At 47.2% G+C, this 25,534-nt stretch overlaps 1 protein-coding gene across 1 annotated transcript in view; it reads left to right on the forward strand.

Moving 5' to 3' along the window:
- Positions 1-400: 400 nt before the first annotated feature.
- Positions 401-25,534, forward strand: part of LOC129862734 (ADP-ribose glycohydrolase MACROD2-like) — a 917,737-nt gene continuing 892,603 nt past the window's right edge. Inside the window, exons 1-3 of the mRNA XM_055934653.1 lie at positions 401-651; positions 2,975-3,082; positions 7,851-7,949. Coding sequence (XP_055790628.1) covers positions 615-651; positions 2,975-3,082; positions 7,851-7,949 — 244 coding nt within the window. The 5' untranslated portion in view covers positions 401-614. The remainder of the gene's footprint in view (positions 652-2,974; positions 3,083-7,850; positions 7,950-25,534) is intronic.

Genomic DNA, 25,534 nt, shown 5'->3' on the forward strand with positions numbered 1-25,534 from the left:
GTGACACCCAAAGATTACAATTCCAAATTAAGTAAGGAAAGAGTTGGTAAGGCTGTACGGTGCATATATGTATGCCCCCATTGCAATTATGCAGTCTAATACATATAACTGTTTTTTTCATTGACAGTTCATTGTCAAATTAATTAATTATTGTATTTATTTGTAAGGTATGTAACAACAGTCCAAACTTGTTTAGCATTGTCTATTCCAAATATGGCATTATTCCACTATTTGTATCCGTTTGGATCAGTTTCAATGGGGGACTTTATTTTGAAGGCGAACAGCAAATTCCACTATTGTGGCCAATCACTCTGACTGCCACATCAGTCGCTCCTATCGCACATCTACTTCCTTGTCTCCGACAGCCAATCGCTTGGCCGTGATTCCAACAACGTAATTTACGGGGCTCATCAGGCTAGGTTGCATCGAGCCTGCATTACTGGGGTCCATAGAAATCTTGACAGTTTCACAGGTGAGAGAGACGTCGTGGGTTAAGCTGCTAGCTCCGGGGTTGTTTTACTTTCTCTTTCAGTTCACCGGTCCTACCATACGCTTCGAGTCTGGGGTTGCCACAGTCAAAAAACACGAACTCCAAGTCCTATCACCACGGCACCATGAGCAGAAAGAAAAAGGACTGGAAGACAGAGAAAGGTAAGAAGACTTCTTTTGGGGTTGGGGACCATTACAATGAATCTGTACCATCATCTCTCTCCATGTCGCCCATGCCTTTACAGCTTGACCGTCTGCCATAGACTATCTATCTGACAGTTCAGGATATCGGTGAGCACCGGCTGTTGATTATAAGGCACTTTTTATAGGGCTGGCTACATACACCAGCATCCCGTCATATGCGAGCCCGCGAAGCCTACAGATGTTGCGCTAAGCAGGATGCGCCTGTGCCTCAGCCTGGTACCGAACCATATAAGACAAACGCACAATTACCACACGGCTGCTGTCATAACAGTAACCCACGTTTAGTTTACACACATATATACACACGGTGCGTTTGGGGACTTTAGCAAGGCATACAGCAGCTACTCGAGGCTTGTCCAGTAGGCCGTGTATTTCTGCAAGTTCACCTGTTAGAATGAATGACAATGGCTCTCAAGACAGAGCCCGACTGATAGATAAATAGGTAGGTAGGTAGCTAAGTCTATCATGGCATGAAGGGGCTATTGTAAACAGTTAGCTTATGTGTAATATGAGCCCAATGTTTTGCCTATGATACTATTTTATCATTATGAATAACACATATGATGCTACATAGATATAGAGAGGTAATAATAACTGTTATAGTTACAATGTTGTCAGGATTTTATCATGGGCTTAAGTGTGTTTTATTTGTCTATTTTCTTCTAACCATTCTTAAACACTTTCCTCAGGTCCGGTAGATTATCCAACTATAGTGTATATATTTATTACTCTAATGTGAACCAGGCAAGATGTAGCCCACACACAACCCACTGCCCAGTAGGCTATTACAAAACAATCGTCATCTCTAAGAATTCTGTATCATTATAAAGTGTTAGGCCCAGTCACACCATTATAAAGTGTTAGGCCCAGTCACACCATTATAAAGTGTTAGGCCCAGTCACACCATTATAAAGTGTTAGGCCCAGTCACACCATTATAGTGTTAGGTCTAGTCACACCATTATAAAGTGTTAGGCCCAGTCACACCATTATAAAGTGTTAGGCCCAGTCACACCATTATAGTGTTAGGTCTAGTCACACCATTATAAAGTGTTAGGCCCAGTCACACCGTTATAAAGTGTTAGGCCTAGTCACACCATTATAACGTGTTAGGTCTAGTCACACCATTATAACGTGTTAGGCCCAGTCACACCATTATAAAGTGTTAGGCCCATTCACACCATTATAAAGTGTTAGGCCTAGTCACACCATTATAAAGTGTTAGGCCCAGTCACACCATTATAAAGTGTTAGGCCTAGTCCCACCATTATAAAGTGTTAGGCCTAGTCACAGATGCTCTCATTCTAGCTTACAATATGTTACTATAAGGCACTTTCCGTTTACATTTTAGTCAATTAGCAAGCGCTCTTATTCAGAGCGACTGACAGGAGCAAGTAGGGTTTAGTGCCTTGCTCAAGGGGTGGCTCCCATGTGGCGCAGTGGTCTCAGGCACTGCATCTCAGTGCAAGAGGCGTCACTACAGTCCCTGGTTTGAATCTAGGCTGTATCACATCCTGCCGTGATTGGGAGTTCCATAGGGCAGCGCACAATTGGCCCAGCGTCATCCAAGTCATTGAAAATAAGAATTTGTTCTTCGGCTCGAAGATTTCGAATCAGCGACCTTTGGTTACTGTTAACCGCTAGGCTACCTGCCGCCCACCAACTGTAGTCAAAGTTCTCTCCTGCTCTGTTTTGTAGGTGGAGTGGCTTACGGAGTGGGTTATATAGCGACTGTAATATTCTTAGCTCAGCCACACCTGAAAATCATGTCACTTATTTCAAGACTCACTTGAAAACTTTGTTTTTCAAACACAACTTCCTGCATTATATTAATGCTTTCACTTAAAAAACATAAAAAATGTATACATCACTGGCAGGTAGTATACTGCCATAAATACAGGAAAATACATGAAGTGCTTGCAACATGTAACAATGCTCTCATCAGACAAAAATACCATTTACCCAGCAGAAATCTGGGAACCTAGCTCACCTCAGCACATCTCGCCTCAATCGCCAAACTCCTCTCTCTGGTGCTGTAACAATATTCTGAGCCTGGATGTCCAGACTGTCCTACTATGATATTCCACACTCACTCATTTGTTTGTGTGACAATTTTTGTTGTTTGTTACTTTGTTACTTAAATTGACATTTTTGTTTTAAAATTGACTATTATGTTCTAAAATTGACTTATGTTCTAAAATGGAGTAGTTTGTTCTAAAATTGACTTATGTTCTAAAATGGAGTAGTTTGTTCTAAAATGGTCTATTTATTCTTCCCTTCAGACAGAGTGTTGAATATGTCATTGGAGGAGAGGCGTAAGGAGTACCGTCGGTCTGAATATGTACCTCTGGACCAAATCAACACCTGGAAACAGTCTCAGAGCACAGAAGGTGAGAGATACACTCAGAGGCCTTGTTCGAATTGTTCAGAAATCCTTCCTCCCTTCCTTCCTTCCTTACTTTCTTTAAGTGATCACAAGTCTGAATTGGTAGAGTATTGGTGAAAGTGACCTTACACCTATCCAATCACTAAAAAATCTGTGCTTACTTCAAGGAAGGAAGGATGCATTTCTAAAGTATTGGAACAGGTCCAGAGATCCCCACCAGAGGCTGAGCCTATTGATGTGGAGACTGCTGACTAATAATCAGACTAAGCAATGAATCTGAACAATGAATAAGCTAGTTCACCTGAAGAGACATTCAAAGGGAACAACTTCCCAATTTCAATCTTCAACTCTAGCCTTTAAAGTAATGCTTTTACTTGTCAGCTCATGACATAACAGCTTAATAACACTGTCATAAGATTGACATAACCCTTCAAGGCCACCATCTTACGCTTATGACAACCAGCAAAGCAACTTTGCCGCTCTGTGTAATGCACTCCCATTAATAGTAACAGCGTCTGCTAAATTACTAACATGTAAATATCTCTTAGCCTCTGTGTCACACTGCTGTTCGTTTTTTTTGTGGCTTCCATAAATGTAATTGTCTGCATCATTTCCAACCTCCCATATATATTTTTTTGTAAATATATACAAAAAATATACAGTACCAGTCTAAAGTTCACACAACTACTCATTCAAGTTTTTTTTTTATTTTTAATATTTTATACATTGTAGAATAACAATGAAGACATCAAAACTATGAAATAACACATATGTAATCATGTAGTAACCAAAAAAGTGTTAAACATATCAAAATATATCTTCTAAATAGCCACCATTTGCCTTGATGACAGCTTTGCACACTCTTGGCATTCTCTCAACCAGCTTCACCTCGAATACTTTTCCAACAGTCTTGAAGGAGTTCCCACAAATGCTGAGCACTTGTTGACTGCTTTTCCTTCAGTCCGCGGTCCAACTCATCCCAAACCATCTCAATTGCGTTGAGGTCGGGTAATTGTGGAGGCCAGGTCATCTGATGCAGCAATCTCCTTCTTGGTCAAATAGCCCTTACACAGCCTGGAGGTGTGTTGGGTCATTGTCCTGTTGAAAAACAACTGATAGTCCCACTAAGCGCAAACCAGATGGGATGGCGTATTGCTGCAGAATGCTTTGGTATCCATGCTAGTTAAGTGTGCCTTGAATTCTAAATAAATCACTGACCGTGTCACCAGCAAAGCACCCCCACACCATCACACCACCACCTCTATTCTTCACGGTGGGAACCACACATGCGGATATCATCTGTTAACTACTCTGCATCTCACAAAGACACGGCGGTTGGAACCAAAAATCTCAAATTTGGACTCATCAGACCAAAGGACAGATTTCCACCGGCAGGTAGTATACTGCCATAAATACAGGAAAATACATGAAGTGCTGGCAACATGTAACAATGCTCTCATCAGACAAAAATACCATTTACCCAGCAGAAATCTGGGAACCTAGCTCACCTCACCTCATCTCGCAGTCAACAAGTGCTCATCTCGCCCAAGCAACTCTTCTTCATATTGGTGTCCTTTTAGTAGTGTTTTTTGTTGTTGCAGCAATTTGACCATGAAGGCCTGATTCACGCAGTCTCCTCTGAACAGTTGATGTTGAGATGTTTCTGTTACTTGAACTCTGTGAAGCATTTATTTGGGCTGCAATTTTAGAGGCTGGTAACTCTAATGAACTTATCCTCTGCAGCAGAGGTAACTCTGGGTCTTCCTTTCCTGTGGCGGTCCTCATGAGAGCCAGTTTCATCATAGCGCTTGATGGTTTTTGCGAGTGCACTTGAAGAAACTTTCAAAGTTCTTGAAATGTTCTTTATTGACTGACCTTCATGTCTTAAAGTAATGATGGACTGTCGTTTCTCTTTGCTTATTTGAGCTGTTCTTGCCATAATATGGACTTGGTCTTTTACCAAATAGGACTCTCTTCTGTATACCACCCCTACCTTGTCACAACACAACTGATTGGCTCAAACGCATTAAGAAAGAAATTCCACAAATTAACTTTTAACAAGGCACACCTGCTAATTGAAATGCATTCCAGGTGACTACCTCATGAAGTTGGTTGAGAGAATTCCAAGAATTCCAACGTGCCATTGGAACACAGGAGTGATGGTTGCTGATAATGGGCCTCTGTACGCTTATGTAGATATTCCATCAAAAATCTGCCGTTTCCAGCTACAATAATCATTTACAACATTAACAATGTCTACACTGTATTTCTGATCAATTTGATGTTATTTTAATGGACAAAAAAATGCTTTTCTTTCACAAACAAGAACATTTCTAAGTGACCCCAAACTTTTGAACGGTAGTGTATGTTCCCCCCCCCCCCCCTAACCCTACCACCCCTAATTGGAGTAAACTAATGAACAACAACACTTAGGCTTCTACTTCCAGCTTATACATACTATATACATTTTATGTACACAGCATATTTTACAATAGTTATCTTTTATTTGTTTTTAGTCACATTATTCAGCTACCCTCAACCCCTCCCATCCATCAACCCTGTGATGTTTAATTCATGGGAAAAGACAGCTGCCCTTCAAGGGAAGAGACAAGGACAGAGGAATCAATCCAAGCCTGTAATCTTTTCAGTTTGCCCAACTCGCTTATAAAGTTAGCGTTGTCTTGGAAAATAAAATGTTATCGTCGAGTTGTCAATGCCTGTGATGATTAAGCTTTTTATATCAGATTGTACAATTTAACTCTTGACTAGACTACACTTTGACACAGACTAGTTTGGCCACATAATAATGGTAATAATAATATATTACATTTGTAAGGTGCTTTTCATTACAAGAATAATCTCAAAAGTGCATAAAATAAAACATTACTGTAGTAAAATTAATGAATACATAAATAGGATAATATTACAAAAAACAATCAAAGTCTAGGAGGGTAGGCCAGCCAGTACCTGTATAGATAGATACATGTTATACACACACACACACACACACACACACACACACACACACACACACACACACACACACACACACACACACACACACACACACACACACACACACACACACACACACACACACTGCCCGCTCAAATCACAGAGAGGGATAAGGATCTTTGGCAGCGATTACAGCCTTGAGTCTTCGGTATGACGCTACAAGCTTGGCACACCTGTATTTGGGGAGTTTCTCCCGTTCTTCTCTGCAGATCCTCTCAAGTTCTGTCAGGTTGGATGGGGAGCGTCGCTGCACAGCTATTTTCAGGTCTCCAGAGATGTCGATCAGGTTGAAGTCTGGCTGGGCCACTCAAGGACATTCAGAGACTTGTCCCCAAGCCACTCCTCCGTTGTCTTGGCTGTGTGCTTAGGTTTGTTGTCCTGTTGGAATTCTGAGGTCCTGAGTGCTCTGGAGCAGCTTTTCATCAAGGATCGCTCTGTACTTTGCACCGTTCATCTTTCGCTCGATCCTGACTAGTCTCCTAGTCCCTGCTGAAAAACATCCCCACAGCATGATGCTGCCACCACCATGCTTCACCGTAGGGATGGTGCCAGGTTACCTCCAGACGTGGCACTTGGCATTCAGGCCAAAGAGTTAAATCTTGATTTCATCAGACCAGAGAATCTTGTGTATCATGGTCTGAGAGTCCTTTATATGCCTTTGACTGAGGAGTGGCTTCCGTCTGGCCACTCTACCATAAGGGCCTGATTGGTGGGGTGCTACAGAGATTGTTGTCCTTTTGGAAGGTTCATCCATCTCCACAGAGGAACTCTGGATCTCTGTCAGAGTGATCATCGGGTTCTTGGTCACCTCGCTGACCAAGACCCTTCTCACCCGATAGCTCAGTTTGGCCGGGTGGCCAGCTCTAGGAAGAGTCTTGGTGGTTCCAAACTTCTTCCATTTAAGAATGATGGAAGTCACTGTGTTCTTGGGAACCTTCAATGCTGCAGAAATGTTTTGGTACCATTCCCCAGATCTGTACCTCAACATAATTCTGTCTCGGAGCTCTACGGACGATTACTTTGACCTCATGGCTTGGTTTTTACTCTGACATGCACTGTCAACTGTGGGATATTATAAAGATAGCTGTGTGCCTTTCCAAATCATGTCCAATCAATTGAATTTACCAATCAAGTCGTAGAAACATCTCAAGGATGATCAATGGAAACAGGATGCACCTGAGCTCAATTTCGAGTCTCATGGAAAAGGGTCTGAATACTTATGTAAATAAGGTATTTCTGTTGTTTATTTTTAATACATTTGCAAACATTTGTAAAAACCTGTTTTCGCTTTGTCATTATGGGGTACTGCGTGTAGATTGATGAGGAACATTTTTATTTAATCCATTTTAGAATAAGGCTGTAACGTCACAAAATGTGGAATAAGGGAAAGGGTCTGAATACTTTCCGAATGCACTGTATGTCTGTTAGTCTGTTAGTGTGTTTGGGTGTCTGGCTGTGTTTGTCTGTGTGTTTGTCTGTCTGGCTTGCTGGCAGGCAGGCTGTGTCTGTAAGTTTACTCTTTTAAACCCTCAATAATGCACTAGTCTATAGGACAACAACGATATGGCTCATTCCAGATGTACAGTATTCCACAAGGACAGTGACAAGAAGAACTAAGCTAAAAAACGAGTAATCTGTCTTTATTTCTGGTCCTGTCTTTAAGAGTACCTGTACAGTGTAGCTAATGAACAAACCCATGCTCTTGTGCACCTGCAAGGTGTGGCAAATGAATACACCCCTGCTCTTGTTGTTTCTAGTGACAGAGGAAGAGGAGCAGAAGGACCTTCTGAGAGACAAAGTATCTCTCTACAAGGGTGACATCACCATCCTCGAGGTCGATGCCATAGTTAACGCAGGTACGATGCTTTGTTATTCATTTACATTGGTTTGATGCAGGAGTTTGTCAAACAATGGCTATTAGCAAGGCATTTTGCTGTGTTTGCACTGCTTTAATGCTGATGTTTATGAAACAAGCCATGCCTATGGTGAACAGTTGTTTCACACTACAACCTCGTGACATGCAAACAGTTTTTCTGTGTTTGTTAATGCTGGTAAGGTGCTTTTAAAATTGAGTTACACTGGTTTAATGTAGGAAGCTGTGAAACAAGCAAAACCATGTTTTTTCTGTGTCTGTTATTTCTGGTAAGGTGCTTTATAAATGAATTTTCAACAGTTCAGAGGGTGTGAAATCAGCAAAGCTGTGGTTTTTCATCATCTAGGGAAAGTTTTTTCAAGCTACTAACTTACAACATGCAGGCAGTGTGATTTATGAGTTTGCTGCCCTCTAGTGTTGGTGGGTGTAAAGTGCTGACTCTTGCTGGATTGATTGGTGGATTGTGGGTCGAAGAAACAAATATGGTGAATCATTGACTTTGAGCAGTTCTGCAGTAGTTCATTGTGGGGTGAGAGAAAACATAATTCCTATTTCAGGATTTGGCTGCTAAGACTTGCCTTGAGGGCCACACTTTTTGTGGGCCTGTGTGGGATACAGTGAATGATATGAGCGTATGTTTTTAATGTAGAGGCAAGAGTAATGTGGTTACTAGTAGTCTGGTTAATGAACAGCCCGTTAACTGTAGAAGCTCGCTAATTGTGTGTGTGTGTTCTCTTACTGGTATTTTATTCTGACAGGTGGTTTGAGAGATTAGCAGAATAGTAAGTAGTTCACTTCCTTGTCTGTTGTTATTCACACCAACCAATGGCAGAGCGCCTGTGTTACTTACCATCTACTTACTGTACGGCAGAGAGCCAGAACAATATGAAACATTTTACTAAATAGCAGAATAGGGACCCATGCATTTTTTGATGATAGGATTGTGTTCCAATGATTGTTGTGAGGATGGTTGGTCCATCCCTTATAATGGAGCAATTTGATAGTGAACCCACAGTTATCGGCAGCGCGTACCCTCACACTGCGATCATGTCAAGCAAACGTTGTTTCAGAAGTAAATGTAGCCTTGTCTAGCGGTTTTCCCCCAGTGTTTTCCCCCAGTGTTTTCCCCCAGTGTTTTCCCCCAGTGTTTTCACCCAGTGTTTTCACCCAGTGTTTCCCCCCAGTGTTTCCCCCCAGTGTTTTCCCCCAGTGTTTTTCCCCCAGTGTTTTCACCCAGTTTTTTTCCCCCAGTTTTTTTCCCCCAGTGTTTTCCCCCAGTGTTTTTCCCCAGTGTTTTTCCCCAGTGTTGTTTTATTGGCTACCTTTACTAATTTCCAGCAAAGGCCAAAATACAAAACCGCTGTGTTTCAATATCACACTCTTCTACCGTCGGCTGAATATTTGAGTCCTTTCTAGTCCATTCTTAGTTTCAACAGTTCCGTCATTGATATTACTTTTGAATAACCATCGGGGGCATCATAGAGGTTTAGTGGTAATTTTAAATGTGAAGAAAATATGTCAATGGAAGTGGCAGTGCTTAAAGATTCTGTTATTACTGTAGAGAGAGATTGATAGATTTGATCTCAATGGTTATTACTGTCTCCTGTGTAACCAGCTGTTTTTATGCACATTAGCATCTTGGTACATAACCTCTATTGGAGCCAGCAGCATCTGTACTCACACTCACAAGACCCAAATAACACAGAACATTAGCATAGGGGATGTGTCGGTTTGCCTGTGTCTTTTATGTATGAATGCATATGGCCAGCTGGAATGTTTATTGTTCTATATCAGCCTAGAAAGAAGAAACAGAATGCTTACGCTGTAAGTGTTGCATCTAAAATATGTAGCCCCTTTCCTGCAGTCAAATTACCAAATCGCCCCCTAGTGGCCTCATGGGTTGAATGCTATAAATATTTTCATAACTAATAAACATTATTTAAAAATTACCAACTAAAATCCAGTGAATTTATGTCAAATGGTTTTGTTATATTTCAGCCTTCTGTGATGTATATAAAGTGTAATATTGGGATGCAAACACAAAATGTTATATATTTTTTAAGCGCATAACCATGTGTGTGAGTGAGATGTATACTTTTGTTTCAAAGTAGATTTGTTTAAGACTACCAAGAAACACTCCGTAAAATGTTTTATGCAGTCTGAACTCATACAAGTCTCTCTTGAGACTAACCTGTATAAACAAAGGCTAAAACATTATTTGGAATACAAACATTTAGCCTGTCTGACTGTCTGACTTTCTGGCTTTTCTAATTTCACTAACAATTAAAAAACTTCAGAAGAACATTTCATGTCTGTGTGACATAGTGCTGTGTGCTCTGTGTGTGTGCTCTGTGTGTGTGCTCTGTGTGTATGCTCTGTGTGTATGCTCTGTGTGTGTGTGTGCTGTCTGCACAGCAAACTCAATGGTGTACATTTAACTCTGACAGTGTAAAATGTACACTATTTTCAGTGAACATATGAGTCCCACTGAACGGTGTTAAAATAACACGTTTGAAAGTGTTAGAGATGTAACTCTGTTGCAGTGTTTCCCATTCAACTCTTAACGTGTTCAAATGAACTTGATTGTGGTGTTTGCATAGCTCCACTGTAGAGTCATACGCAACACCTCCAGTGTAAAACATAACATTTAGAGTAAACTGGACTCACTTTTCTTAATGCTGACGCTGGTACACTTTCTCAGTGTAAGAAACTAACACCTGTAGTGTTACAGTAAATCATTTTGGGGTGTTGATTTTAGGGATGAACGATCTATCGGTGAGCATATCGGAATCGGACGATATTAGCTGAAAATGCCAACATCAGTATTGGCCCCATGTCTAGTTTAACGCTTTAACGCCGATGTGCAAAACCAATGTCAAAGCTGATGTGCATACTTATATAACGTAAGTAGATGACGTAAAAAACGCTACGGAAAATACAGCGCAACACAGAACAAAAGCAGAAAAATACTAAGCACACAATTCCAACAACTAAACAAGTTCAAGTTGAGCAGTCATTTGAAAGAGTAAGAACATTTCAGCCAGACAACTCAAAGCTAAATCCATTAACGCCAAGATAATGGAATTCATTATGCTGCTTGCTATGGGCGTCACGACTGACATTTGGACCAGCTATGTCAGCCCCATGAGCATGCTGAGTCTGACAGCACAGTGGGTCGACAAGGATTTTGTACTGAGGAAAGCCGTATTGCATGCTCCAGAATGTGCTGGTTCTCATACCGCTGCTGCCGTTTCAATGGCATTTGAGAACATGTTTGAAACTTGGAAACATGAACACACTCCTAGCGCTATTTGAACAACTGACTCGAGAAATAAGCTCATCAACTGCGTCTGCAGCAGACGTGATACCCTCTGTCACGGCATTGAAACGCCTGCTCAACAAAACTGCAGACAGACCGTGGGGTTAAAACTTACAAAAGTACCCGAGGCTGTGAACAAGAAATTCAGTGGTATTCTCTCTGAGCCTGTTTACTGTGTCGCCACCATGCTCGGTGCTAAGTACAAGGACCACTACTTCGATGCAGATAAGAAACAAGGTTTACGTGAAATGTTACATACACAGCTGGGCAGGATGGAAACGGACACAATGATAGTGCACACCGAGGAAGAAAGGCCACGGACAGACAGAGCTGAAACTTCACTGCTTGGCATGTATGATGAAATCCTGGTTGAGAATGAAACGACTGAACAAATGAACAACGAAACAGCACAGCAAGTAAGAGGAAGAAATAGGTTTTGATTATGTTTTACTGGTAATGGGGACATATGTAAAGGCCGACAAAATAACTTTTTGGTCAGTGTGGTGTGTGTGTGTAACCTTTATTTAACTAGGCAAGTCAATTAAGAACAAATTCGTATTTACAATGACGGCCTACACTGGCCAAACCCATACAACGCTGGGTCAATTGTGCGCCGCTCTATGGGACTCCCAATCACGGCCGGTTGTGATATAACCTGGATTCAAACCAGGGACTGAAGTGACGTCTCTTGCACTGAGATGCAGTGCCTTAGACCACTGCGTCTATGTGTGTGTTAACTATTTAACTGTACTAGATTGCTTAAAAGGCCACTAAAATTTTAAATATCGGATATCGGTACGGGTTTTTTTTGGCAAGGAAAATATTGGATATCGGTATCGGGCAAAAATGTCATATCGGTGCATCCCTAGTTGTTTTAACACTTTATGGTCTAAATCCTAATTTGCATATTTCCTAGGGTGCCTTTTCTTTTTGAGTAAATTCTAGAGTCAACACCCATGACTGTATTTGTTAGTGACAGAGACATGGTTATTTAAGTCGTTCGTTTTAAGCCTGTGGCTTTCACTAAGTGAGTTTCTGGGCTAATTTTATCATTCAAATTAAACTCTGACAATACATTACATGTATCCTAAGACCTTACTTATTGGCCTAGTTGATGGCCTAGTTTTACTCCAACACAGTGGTGTTAGGAAACTCCAGGTTTACATCAGGCCTGCAAGTCACATTATCCTGGCTTGCAAAGTGGTGTAATTCCTATTGGAATCCAACCAGCATTGGGATATCCAACAGTTTGCATTTTTATTCATGCGCAACCTGCATTCAGAATGACTGTCAGGGTTAGGAAACATCATAAAAAACACTACCTAAACCATTTAAACCAGAACAACCATTTCAATAATGGGGGCAATAAATCGAACTGATTGGATTAAAAAGTATGTTATTTATCTTTGTGTAACATAAGATTAACCAATTAATCAACGTACATGCAAAAACGCAGATATTAAAAACAATCCTAAAAAGTAATCTACCTGCATAGCATGCTGGGAAATATGATAATGATAGGTGTAGTTTTGATGGGACTGTTTTACTCTCAATAACAATACCTGTGGTTATTAACACCAGCAATGGGGTTATTTTACACCACTGAGTGTTCATTTCACTGTTACAGAATTCATTTAACTCCTGAATCCACACAGAAAAATTAACGCTTGCCTTTGTGTGTGTGTGTGTGTGTGTGTGTGTGTGTGTGTGTGTAACATAGTGCTGCTTTCCACAGCTCCTCCTCAGCTTTATCAGGACTTCAGGGTGATTTAAATCTCCTATTAAAGTTAAATTATTAGGATCATTGAGTTTCTAATTCTTCCTTGATTATGTTTAGACAGAGGTCGGACAGCAGGTGCTCAAAATGTCACCTGGGGTGGTGAGCTGTCGGGAGAGAGAGAGCAGGGCAGGATTGGGCTGTGTGTATCTGTCTGTGGAGCTGGAGGGTGGACATTAATGGACTAGCTCCCTGTCTGATCAGGCAGATGGCACTATGTAACCTGCTGTTAAGAGTAGTGTCTACATGGAGGGGGGTAAATGTCTACCACCACCATACTGGATATCTGGGCACAGCCCCCAATCCTATCCTACCTCCCTGCCAGCTACAGTATGTCCTTGTTTTTCCTTTTTTCCCCCTTTTGATTTGCCTCTTGTCGTCATTAATCAGGATCCGTTCACTTTTCTGTTTCATCCCTACCTCCTCTAATTTCCTGGACTTTCATTCCTAGCCCAGTCAGTGACTCATCTTGTTAAAGCTGTCTACAAACACTGAAGCCTCATGATCTTGTTAAAGCTGTCTACAAACACTGAGGCCTTGATTAAACTGAGATTAAACTGGCTGCTGCTTAAATGCTAGAGTCCAGGAATGAGAGGGTTTTATAGCATGTGTGTGTGCGTGTGCGTGTGAGTTGCAAAGAAAGAGTGTGTGTATGTGGAGTCAAATAAGATCTGCTGCTTGCTGCTTGAGTAAAGTGAGATCCAGGAGTGGTAAGCTTATATAGCAGCCGGACCCCCCCATACAGGGACTGGTGGTAGTCTCTTATAGCAGCAGGACCCCCCCCCCCCGTACAGGGACTGGTGGTAGTCTCTTATAGCAGCCGGACCCCCCCGTACAGGGACTGGTGGTAGTCTCTTATAGCAGCCAGACCCCCCCTGTACAGGGACTGGTGGTAGTCTCTTATAGCAGCAGGACCCCCCCGTAAAGTGACTGGTGGTAGTCTCTTATAGCAGCAGGACCCCCCCTTTACAGTGACTGGTGGTAGTCTCTTATAGCATCCAGACCTCCTCGTACAGGGACTGGTGGTAGTCTCTTATAGCAGCAGGACCCCCCCCCCCCCCCTATACAGTGACTGGTGGTAGTCTCTTATAGCAGCCAGACCTCCCCGTACAGGGACTGGTGGTAGTCTCTTATAGCAGCAGGACCCCCCCATACAGGGACTGGTGGTAGTCTCTTATAGCAGCCAGACCTCCCCTTACAGGGACTGGTGGTAGTGTCTTATAGCAGCCAGACCTCCCCTTACAGGGACTGGTGGTAGTGTCTTATAGCAGCCAGACCCCCCCGTACAGGGACTTGTGGTAGTGTCTTATAGCAGCAGAACCCCCCCTTTACAGGGACTGGTGGTAGTCTCTTATAGCAGCTAGACCTCCCCTTACAGAGACTGGTGGTAGTGTCTTATAGCAGCAGAACCCCCCCTTTACAGGGACTGGTGGTAATCTCTTATAGCAGCAGAACCCCCCCTTTACAGGGACTGGTGGTAGTCTCTTATAGCAGCCAGACCTCCCCTTACAGGGACTGGTGGTAGTCTCTTATAGCAGCCAGACCTCCCCGTACAGGGACTGGTGTTAGTGTCTTATAGCAGCAGGACCCCCCCATACAGTGACTGGTGGTAGTCTCTTATAGCAGCCAGACCTCCCCGTACAGGGACTGGTGGTAGTGTCTTATAGCAGCAGGACCCCCCCATACAGTGACTGGTGGTAGTCTCTTATAGCAGCCAGACCCCCCGTACAGGGACTGGTGGTAGTGTCTTATAGCAGCCAGACCTCCCGTACAGGGACTGGTGGTAGTCTCTTATAGCAGCCAGACCTCCCCTTACAGGGACTGGTGGTAGTCTCTTATAGCAGCCAGACCTCCCCGTACAGGGACTGGTGGTAGTGTCTTATAGCAGCCAGACCCCCCGTACAGGGACTGGTGGTAGTCTCTTATAGCAGCAGGACCCCCCCTTACAGTGACTGGTGGTAGTCACTTATCGCAGCCAGACCCCCCGTACAGTGACTGGTGGTAGTGTCTTATAGCAGCCAGACCTCCCCTTACAGGGACTGGTGGTAGTGTCTTATAGCAGCCAGACCTCCCCTTACAAGGACTGGTGGTAGTCTCTTATAGCAGCCAGACCTCCCGTACAGGGACTGGTGGTAGTCTCTTATAGTAGCCAGACCCACCGTACAGGGACTGGTGGTAGTCTCTTATAGCAGCCAGACCCCCCGTACAGGGACTGGTGGTAGTGTCTTATAGCAGCCAGACCTCCCGTACAGGGACTGGTGGTAGTCTCTTATAGCAGCCAGACCTCCCCTTACAGGGACTGGTGGTTGTCTCTTATAGCAGCCAGACCTCCCCGTACAGGGACTGGTGGTAGTGTCTTATAGCAGCCAGACCCCCCGTACAGGGACTGGTGGTAGTCTCTTATAGCAGCAGGACCCCCCCTTACAGTGACTGGTGGTAGTCACTTATCGCAGCCAGACCCCCCGTACAGTGACTGGTGGTAGTGTCTTATAGCAGCCAGACCTCCCCTTACAGGGACTGGTGGTAGTGTCTTATAGCAGCCAGACCTCCCCTTACAAGGACTGGTGGTAGTCTCTTATAGCAGCCAGACCTCCCGTACAGGGACTGGTGGTAGTGTCTTATAGTAGCCAGACCCCCCCGTACAGGGACTTGTGGTAGTGTCTTATAGCAGCAGAACCCCCCCCTTTACAGGGACTGGTGGTAGTCTCTTATAGCAGCTAGACCTCCCCTTACAGGGACTGGTGGTAGTGTCTTATAGCAGCAGAACCCCCCCTTTACAGGGACTGGTGGTAGTCTCTTATAGCAGCAGAACCCCCCCTTTACAGGGACTGGTGGTAGTCTCTTATAGCAGCCAGACCTCCCCTTACAGGGACTGGTGGTAGTCTCTTATAGCAGCCAGACCTCCCCGTACAGGGACTGGTGGTAGTGTCTTATAGCAGCAGGACCCCCCCATACAGTGACTGGTGGTAGTCTCTTATAGCAGCCAGACCTCCCCGTACAGGGACTGGTGGTAGTGTCTTATAGTAGCCAGACCCCCCCGTACAGGGACTTGTGGTAGTGTCTTATAGCAGCAGAACCCCCCCTTTACAGGGACTGGTGGTAGTCTCTTATAGCAGCTAGACCTCCCCTTACAGGGACTGGTGGTAGTGTCTTATAGCAGCAGAACCCCCCCTTTACAGGGACTGGTGGTAGTCTCTTATAGCAGCAGAACCCCCCCTTTACAGGGACTGGTGGTAGTCTCTTATAGCAGCAGGACCCCCCCTTTACAGTGACTGGTGGTAGTCTCTTATAGCATCCAGACCTCCCCGTACAGGGACTGGTGGTAGTGTCTTATAGCAGCAGGACCCCCCCATACAGTGACTGGTGGTAGTCTCTTATAGCAGCCAGACCCCCCGTACAGGGACTGGTGGTAGTGTCTTATAGCAGCCAGACCTCCCGTACAGGGACTGGTGGTAGTCTCTTATAGCAGCCAGACCTCCCCTTACAGGGACTGGTGGTAGTCTCTTATAGCAGCCAGACCTCCCCGTACAGGGACTGGTGGTAGTGTCTTATAGCAGCCAGACCCCCCGTACAGGGACTGGTGGTAGTCTCTTATAGCAGCAGGACCCCCCCTTACAGTGACTGGTGGTAGTCACTTATCGCAGCCAGACCCCCCGTACAGTGACTGGTGGTAGTGTCTTATAGCAGCCAGACCTCCCCTTACAGGGACTGGTGGTAGTGTCTTATAGCAGCCAGACCTCCCCTTACAAGGACTGGTGGTAGTCTCTTATAGCAGCCAGACCTCCCGTACAGGGACTGGTGGTAGTCTCTTATAGTAGCCAGACCCACCGTACAGGGACTGGTGGTAGTCTCTTATAGCAGCCAGACCCCCCGTACAGGGACTGGTGGTAGTGTCTTATAGCAGCCAGACCTCCCGTACAGGGACTGGTGGTAGTCTCTTATAGCAGCCAGACCTCCCCTTACAGGGACTGGTGGTTGTCTCTTATAGCAGCCAGACCTCCCCGTACAGGGACTGGTGGTAGTGTCTTATAGCAGCCAGACCCCCCGTACAGGGACTGGTGGTAGTCTCTTATAGCAGCAGGACCCCCCCTTACAGTGACTGGTGGTAGTCACTTATCGCAGCCAGACCCCCCGTACAGTGACTGGTGGTAGTGTCTTATAGCAGCCAGACCTCCCCTTACAGGGACTGGTGGTAGTGTCTTATAGCAGCCAGACCTCCCCTTACAAGGACTGGTGGTAGTCTCTTATAGCAGCCAGACCTCCCGTACAGGGACTGGTGGTAGTGTCTTATAGTAGCCAGACCCCCCCGTACAGGGACTTGTGGTAGTGTCTTATAGCAGCAGAACCCCCCCCTTTACAGGGACTGGTGGTAGTCTCTTATAGCAGCTAGACCTCCCCTTACAGGGACTGGTGGTAGTGTCTTATAGCAGCAGAACCCCCCCTTTACAGGGACTGGTGGTAGTCTCTTATAGCAGCAGAACCCCCCCTTTACAGGGACTGGTGGTAGTCTCTTATAGCAGCCAGACCTCCCCTTACAGGGACTGGTGGTAGTCTCTTATAGCAGCCAGACCTCCCCGTACAGGGACTGGTGGTAGTGTCTTATAGCAGCAGGACCCCCCCATACAGTGACTGGTGGTAGTCTCTTATAGCAGCCAGACCTCCCCGTACAGGGACTGGTGGTAGTGTCTTATAGTAGCCAGACCCCCCCGTACAGGGACTTGTGGTAGTGTCTTATAGCAGCAGAACCCCCCCTTTACAGGGACTGGTGGTAGTCTCTTATAGCAGCTAGACCTCCCCTTACAGGGACTGGTGGTAGTGTCTTATAGCAGCAGAACCCCCCCTTTACAGGGACTGGTGGTAGTCTCTTATAGCAGCAGAACCCCCCCTTTACAGGGACTGGTGGTAGTCTCTTATAGCAGCAGGACCCCCCCTTTACAGTGACTGGTGGTAGTCTCTTATAGCATCCAGACCTCCTCGTACAGGGACTGGTGGTAGTCTCTTATAGCAGCAGGACCCCCCCCCCCCCCCCCCCCCCCCTATACAGTGACTGGTGGTAGTCTCTTATAGCAGCCAGACCTCCCCGTACAGGGACTGGTGGTAGTCTCTTATAGCAGCAGGACCCCCCCATACAGGGACTGGTGGTAGTCTCTTATAGCAGCCAGACCTCCCCTTACAGGGACTGGTGGTAGTGTCTTATAGCAGCCAGACCTCCCCTTACAGGGACTGGTGGTAGTGTCTTATAGCAGCCAGACCCCCCCGTACAGGGACTTGTGGTAGTGTCTTATAGCAGCAGAACCCCCCCTTTACAGGGACTGGTGGTAGTCTCTTATAGCAGCTAGACCTCCCCTTACAGAGACTGGTGGTAGTGTCTTATAGCAGCAGAACCCCCCCTTTACAGGGACTGGTGGTAATCTCTTATAGCAGCAGAACCCCCCCTTTACAGGGACTGGTGGTATTCTCTTATAGCAGCCAGACCTCCCCTTACAGGGACTGGTGGTAGTCTCTTATAGCAGCCAGACCTCCCCGTACAGGGACTGGTGTTAGTGTCTTATAGCAGCAGGACCCCCCCATACAGTGACTGGTGGTAGTCTCTTATAGCAGCCAGACCTCCCCGTACAGGGACTGGTGGTAGTGTCTTATAGCAGCAGGACCCCCCCATACAGTGACTGGTGGTAGTCTCTTATAGCAGCCAGACCCCCCGTACAGGGACTGGTGGTAGTGTCTTATAGCAGCCAGACCTCCCGTACAGGGACTGGTGGTAGTCTCTTATAGCAGCCAGACCTCCCCTTACAGGGACTGGTGGTAGTCTCTTATAGCAGCCAGACCTCCCCGTACAGGGACTGGTGGTAGTGTCTTATAGCAGCCAGACCCCCCGTACAGGGACTGGTGGTAGTCTCTTATAGCAGCAGGACCCCCCCTTACAGTGACTGGTGGTAGTCACTTATCGCAGCCAGACCCCCCGTACAGTGACTGGTGGTAGTGTCTTATAGCAGCCAGACCTCCCCTTACAGGGACTGGTGGTAGTGTCTTATAGCAGCCAGACCTCCCCTTACAAGGACTGGTGGTAGTCTCTTATAGCAGCCAGACCTCCCGTACAGGGACTGGTGGTAGTCTCTTATAGTAGCCAGACCCACCGTACAGGGACTGGTGGTAGTCTCTTATAGCAGCCAGACCCCCCGTACAGGGACTGGTGGTAGTGTCTTATAGCAGCCAGACCTCCCGTACAGGGACTGGTGGTAGTCTCTTATAGCAGCCAGACCTCCCCTTACAGGGACTGGTGGTTGTCTCTTATAGCAGCCAGACCTCCCCGTACAGGGACTGGTGGTAGTGTCTTATAGCAGCCAGACCCCCCGTACAGGGACTGGTGGTAGTCTCTTATAGCAGCAGGACCCCCCCTTACAGTGACTGGTGGTAGTCACTTATCGCAGCCAGACCCCCCGTACAGTGACTGGTGGTAGTGTCTTATAGCAGCCAGACCTCCCCTTACAGGGACTGGTGGTAGTGTCTTATAGCAGCCAGACCTCCCCTTACAAGGACTGGTGGTAGTCTCTTATAGCAGCCAGACCTCCCGTACAGGGACTGGTGGTAGTGTCTTATAGTAGCCAGACCCCCCCGTACAGGGACTTGTGGTAGTGTCTTATAGCAGCAGAACCCCCCCTTTACAGGGACTGGTGGTAGTCTCTTATAGCAGCTAGACCTCCCCTTACAGGGACTGGTGGTAGTGTCTTATAGCAGCAGAACCCCCCCTTTACAGGGACTGGTGGTAGTCTCTTATAGCAGCAGAACCCCCCCTTTACAGGGACTGGTGGTAGTCTCTTATAGCAGCCAGACCTCCCCTTACAGGGACTGGTGGTAGTCTCTTATAGCAGCCAGACCTCCCCGTACAGGGACTGGTGGTAGTGTCTTATAGCAGCAGGACCCCCCCATACAGTGACTGGTGGTAGTCTCTTATAGCAGCCAGACCTCCCCGTACAGGGACTGGTGGTAGTGTCTTATAGTAGCCAGACCCCCCCGTACAGGGACTTGTGGTAGTGTCTTATAGCAGCAGAACCCCCCCTTTACAGGGACTGGTGGTAGTCTCTTATAGCAGCTAGACCTCCCCTTACAGGGACTGGTGGTAGTGTCTTATAGCAGCAGAACCCCCCCTTTACAGGGACTGGTGGTAGTCTCTTATAGCAGCAGAACCCCCCCTTTACAGGGACTGGTGGTAGTCTCTTATAGCAGCCAGACCTCCCCTTACAGGGACTGGTGGTAGTCTCTTATAGCAGCCAGACCTCCCCGTACAGGGACTGGTGGTAGTGTCTTATAGCAGCAGGACCCCCCCATACAGTGACTGGTGGTAGTCTCTTATAGCAGCCAGACCTCCCCGTACAGGGACTGGTGGTAGTGTCTTATAGCAGCAGGACCCCCCCATACAGTGACTGGTGGTAGTCTCTTATAGCAGCCAGACCCCCCGTACAGGGACTGGTGGTAGTGTCTTATAGCAGCCAGACCTCCCGTACAGGGACTGGTGGTAGTCTCTTATAGCAGCCAGACCTCCCCTTACAGGGACTGGTGGTAGTCTCTTATAGCAGCCAGACCTCCCCGTACAGGGACTGGTGGTAGTGTCTTATAGCAGCCAGACCCCCCGTACAGGGACTGGTGGTAGTCTCTTATAGCAGCAGGACCCCCCCTTACAGTGACTGGTGGTAGTCTCTTATAGCAGCCAGACCTCCCCGTACAGGGACTGGTGGTAGTCTCTTATAGCAGCAGGACCCCCCCATACAGGGACTGGTGGTAGTCTCTTATAGCAGCCAGACCTCCCCTTACAGGGACTGGTGGTAGTGTCTTATAGCAGCCAGACCTCCCCTTACAGGGACTGGTGGTAGTCTCTTATAGCAGCCAGACCCCCCGTACAGGGACTGGTGGTAGTGTCTTATAGCAGCCAGACCTCCCGTACAGGGACTGGTGGTAGTCTCTTATAGCAGCCAGACCTCCCCTTACAGGGACTGGTGGTAGTCTCTTATAGCAGCCAGACCTCCCCGTACAGGGACTGGTGGTAGTGTCTTATAGCAGCCAGACCTCCCGTACAGGGACTGGTGGTAGTCTCTTATAGCAGCAGGACCCCCCCTTACAGTGACTGGTGGTAGTCTCTTATAGCAGCCAGACCTCCCCGTACAGGGACTGGTGGTAGTCTCTTATAGCAGCAGGACCCCCCCATACAGGGACTGGTGGTAGTCTCTTATAGCAGCCAGACCTCCCCTTACAGGGACTGGTGGTAGTGTCTTATAGCAGCCAGACCTCCCCTTACAGGGACTGGTGGTAGTGTCTTATAGCAGCCAGACCCCCCCATACAGGGACTTGTGGTAGTGTCTTATAGCAGCAGAACCCCCCCTTTACAGGGACTGGTGGTAGTCTCTTATAGCAGCTAGACCTCCCCTTACAGGGACTGGTGGTAGTGTCTTATAGCAGCAGAACCCCCCCTTTACAGGGACTGGTGGTAGTCTCTTATAGCAGCAGAACCCCCCCTTTACAGGGACTGGTGGTAGTCTCTTATAGCAGCCAGACCTCCCCTTACAGGGACTGGTGGTAGTCTCTTATAGCAGCCAGACCTCCCCGTACAGGGACTGGTGGTAGTGTCTTATAGCAGCAGGACCCCCCCATACAGTGACTGGTGGTAGTCTCTTATAGCAGCCAGACCTCCCCGTACAGGGACTGGTGGTAGTGTCTTATAGCAGCAGGACCCCCCCATACAGTGACTGGTGGTAGTCTCTTATAGCAGCCAGACCCCCCGTACAGGGACTGGTGGTAGTGTCTTATAGCAGCCAGACCTCCCGTACAGGGACTGGTGGTAGTCTCTTATAGCAGCCAGACCTCCCCTTACAGGGACTGGTGGTAGTCTCTTATAGCAGCCAGACCTCCCCGTACAGGGACTGGTGGTAGTGTCTTATAGCAGCCAGACCCCCCGTACAGGGACTGGTGGTAGTCTCTTATAGCAGCAGGACCCCCCCTTACAGTGACTGGTGGTCGTCACTTATCGCAGCCAGACCCCTCGTACAGTGACTGGTGGTAGTGTCTTATAGCAGCCAGACCTCCCCTTACAGGGACTGGTGGTAGTGTCTTATAGCAGCCAGACCTCCCCTTACAAGGACTGGTGGTAGTCTCTTATAGCAGCCAGACCTCCCGTACAGGGACTGGTGGTAGTCTCTTATAGTAGCCAGACCCACCGTACAGGGACTGGTGGTAGTCTCTTATAGCAGCCAGACCCCCCGTACAGGGACTGGTGGTAGTGTCTTATAGCAGCCAGACCTCCCGTACAGGGACTGGTGGTAGTCTCTTATAGCAGCCAGACCTCCCCTTACAGGGACTGGTGGTTGTCTCTTATAGCAGCCAGACCTCCCCGTACAGGGACTAGTGGTAGTGTCTTATAGCAGCCAGACCCCCCGTACAGGGACTGGTGGTAGTCTCTTATAGCAGCAGGACCCCCCCTTACAGTGACTGGTGGTAGTCACTTATCGCAGCCAGACCCCCCGTACAGTGACTGGTGGTAGTGTCTTATAGCAGCCAGACCTCCCCTTACAGGGACTGGTGGTAGTGTCTTATAGCAGCCAGACCTCCCGTACAGGGACTGGTGGTAGTCTCTTATAGTAGCCAGACCTCCCCTTACAGGGACTGGTGGTAGTGTCTTATAGTAGCCAGACCCCCCCGTACAGGGACTTGTGGCAGTGTCTTATAGCAGCAGAACCCCCCCTTTACAGGGACTGGTGGTAGTCTCTTATAGCAGCTAGACCTCCCCTTACAGGGACTGGTGGTAGTGTCTTATAGCAGCAGAACCCCCCCTTTACAGGGACTGGTGGTAGTCTCTTATAGCAGCAGAACCCCCCCTTTACAGGGACTGGTGGTAGTCTCTTATAGCAGCCAGACCTCCCCTTACAGGGACTGGTGGTAGTCTCTTATAGCAGCCAGACCTCCCCGTACAGGGACTGGTGGTAGTGTCTTATAGCAGCAGGACCCCCCCATACAGTGACTGGTGGTAGTCTCTTATAGCAGCCAGACCTCCCCGTACAGGGACTGGTGGTAGTGTCTTATAGCAGCAGGACCCCCCCATACAGTGACTGGTGGTAGTCTCTTATAGCAGCCAGACCCCCCGTACAGGGACTGGTGGTAGTGTCTTATAGCAGCCAGACCTCCCGTACAGGGACTGGTGGTAGTCTCTTATAGCAGCCAGACCTCCCCTTACAGGGACTGGTGGTAGTCTCTTATAGCAGCCAGGCCTCCCCGTACAGGGACTGGTGGTAGTGTCTTATAGCAGCCAGACCCCCCGTACAGGGACTGGTGGTAGTCTCTTATAGCAGCAGGACCCCCCCTTACAGTGACTGGTGGTAGTCTCTTATAGCAGCCAGACCCCCCGTACAGTGACTGGTGGTAGTGTCTTATAGCAGCCAGACCTCCCCTTACAGGGACTGGTGGTAGTGTCTTATAGCAGCCAGACCTCCCCTTACAAGGACTGGTGGTAGTCTCTTATAGCAGCCAGACCTCCCGTACAGGGACTGGTGGTAGTCTCTTATAGCAGCCAGACCTCCCGTACAGGGACTGGTGGTAGTCTCTTATAGTAGCCAGACCCACCGTACAGGGACTGGTGGTAGTGTCTTATAGTAGCCAGAGCCCCCGTACAGGGACGGTGGTAGTGTCTTATAGCAGCCAGACCTCCCGTACAGGGACTGGTGGTAGTGTCTTATAGTAGCCAGAGCCCCCGTACAGGGACGGTGGTAGTGTCTTATAGTAGCCAGACCCCTCGTACAGGGACTGGTGGTAGTGTCTTATAGTAGCCAGACCCACCGTACAGGGACTGGTGGTAGTGTCTTATAGCAGCCAGACCTCCCGCACAGGGACTGGTGGTAGTGTCTTATAGCAGCCAGACCTCCCGTACAGGGACTGGTGGTAGTGTCTTATAGTAGCCAGAGCCCCCGTACAGGGACTGGTGGTAGTGTCTTATAGCAGCCAGACCTCCCGTACAGGGACTGGTGGTAGTGTCTTATAGCAGCCAGACCTCCCGTACAGGGACTGGTGGTAGTGTCTTATAGCAGCCAGACCTCCCGTACAGGGACTGGTGGTAGTGTCTTATAGTAGCCAGAGCCCCCGTACAGGGACTGGTGGTAGTGTCTTATAGTAGCCAGAGCCCCCGTACAGGGACGGTGGTAGTGTCTTATAGCAGCCAGACCTCCCGTACAGGGACTGGTGGTAGTGTCTTATAGTAGCCAGACCCACCGTACAGGGACTGGTGGTAGTGTCTTATAGCAGCCAGACCTCCCGTACAGGGACTGGTGGTAGTGTCTTATAGCAGCCAGACCTCCCGTACAGGGACTGGTGGTAGTGTCTTATAGTAGCCAGAGCCCCCGTACAGGGACGGTGGTAGTGTCTTATAGTAGCCAGACCCCCCGTACAGGGACTGGTGGTAGTGTCTTATAGCAGCCAGACCTCCTGTACAGGGACTGGTGGTAGTCTCTTATAGCAGCCAGACCTCCCGTACAGAGACTGGTTTTTCAACCATGCTGCCACTTTGTTTATCTTACCATTCATTTTGCATTCAACGCACCATCACACAATGTACTGCTAAGTAGTTCATTAAATGCAGTGAGAGATGGGAGTTGGGATGAGGCTTGATTTGTCTCAGCTATTGATCCGCAGGGTGTGACTGACTGTGTTTGTGTGTGTGTTTCTGTTCCTCTGTGTCTCTGTGTGTGTGTGTGTCTGTGTTTCTCATAGACCAGTGTACATAATTCTGTTATTAGCGAGTAAGGACCAGGAATGGCCAGGCGTGCTTTAAAAAACAGGTAGAGCTGCTGTATGTCTTAATCTCACTGAGATTCGATAAATCTATTGGGTAATTTCACTGATTGTTAATCCGATGCATTTATAAGGATTATCTGCAGTAATCTTAGTTGGATTAAGTGTCTAGCTGCCAGGAAAGAAAAAGAAAAACAGTGCAGATGACTTTGTGACTTTGTTCTGCATTTCAGGGGTCCCCATATGGCACACTAATCCCTATGGGCCTTGGTCAAAAGTAGTGCACTATATAGGGACTAGGGTGCCACTTGGGACAGTAACAGGATGATGGCATGAGGCTCAGTCAGGATTTACTGCTAATCCTTGTTATTTTCTTTCTAAAACACAATTTAATGTTCAATCATTTTCCTCCCCCTCACTGTCCGTCTGTCACAAGGAAGAAATAGAGTACCATCTCAACTAAATTTCTAAACTTCATTGCTACTCTACTGAACAGAATGAGGCCATAAAGATTGCTGAGCAAGTGTGATTTGCGTGTGTGTGTGTGCGTGTATGTGTGTGCGTATGACTGTGTGGTGTGTGAAGGGGGAAAAAGTGTATTATAATGATGACTGGTGTAATTATAGGAGAAGAGAAGAGGTTGATTCAGGATCCATTACCAGTCATTTAAGCAATACGGCATGAAGGGGTGTGGTATATGGCCATT

Source organism: Salvelinus fontinalis, chromosome 1 (assembly GCF_029448725.1).
Source record: "Salvelinus fontinalis isolate EN_2023a chromosome 1, ASM2944872v1, whole genome shotgun sequence".
NCBI lineage: Eukaryota > Metazoa > Chordata > Actinopteri > Salmoniformes > Salmonidae > Salvelinus > Salvelinus fontinalis.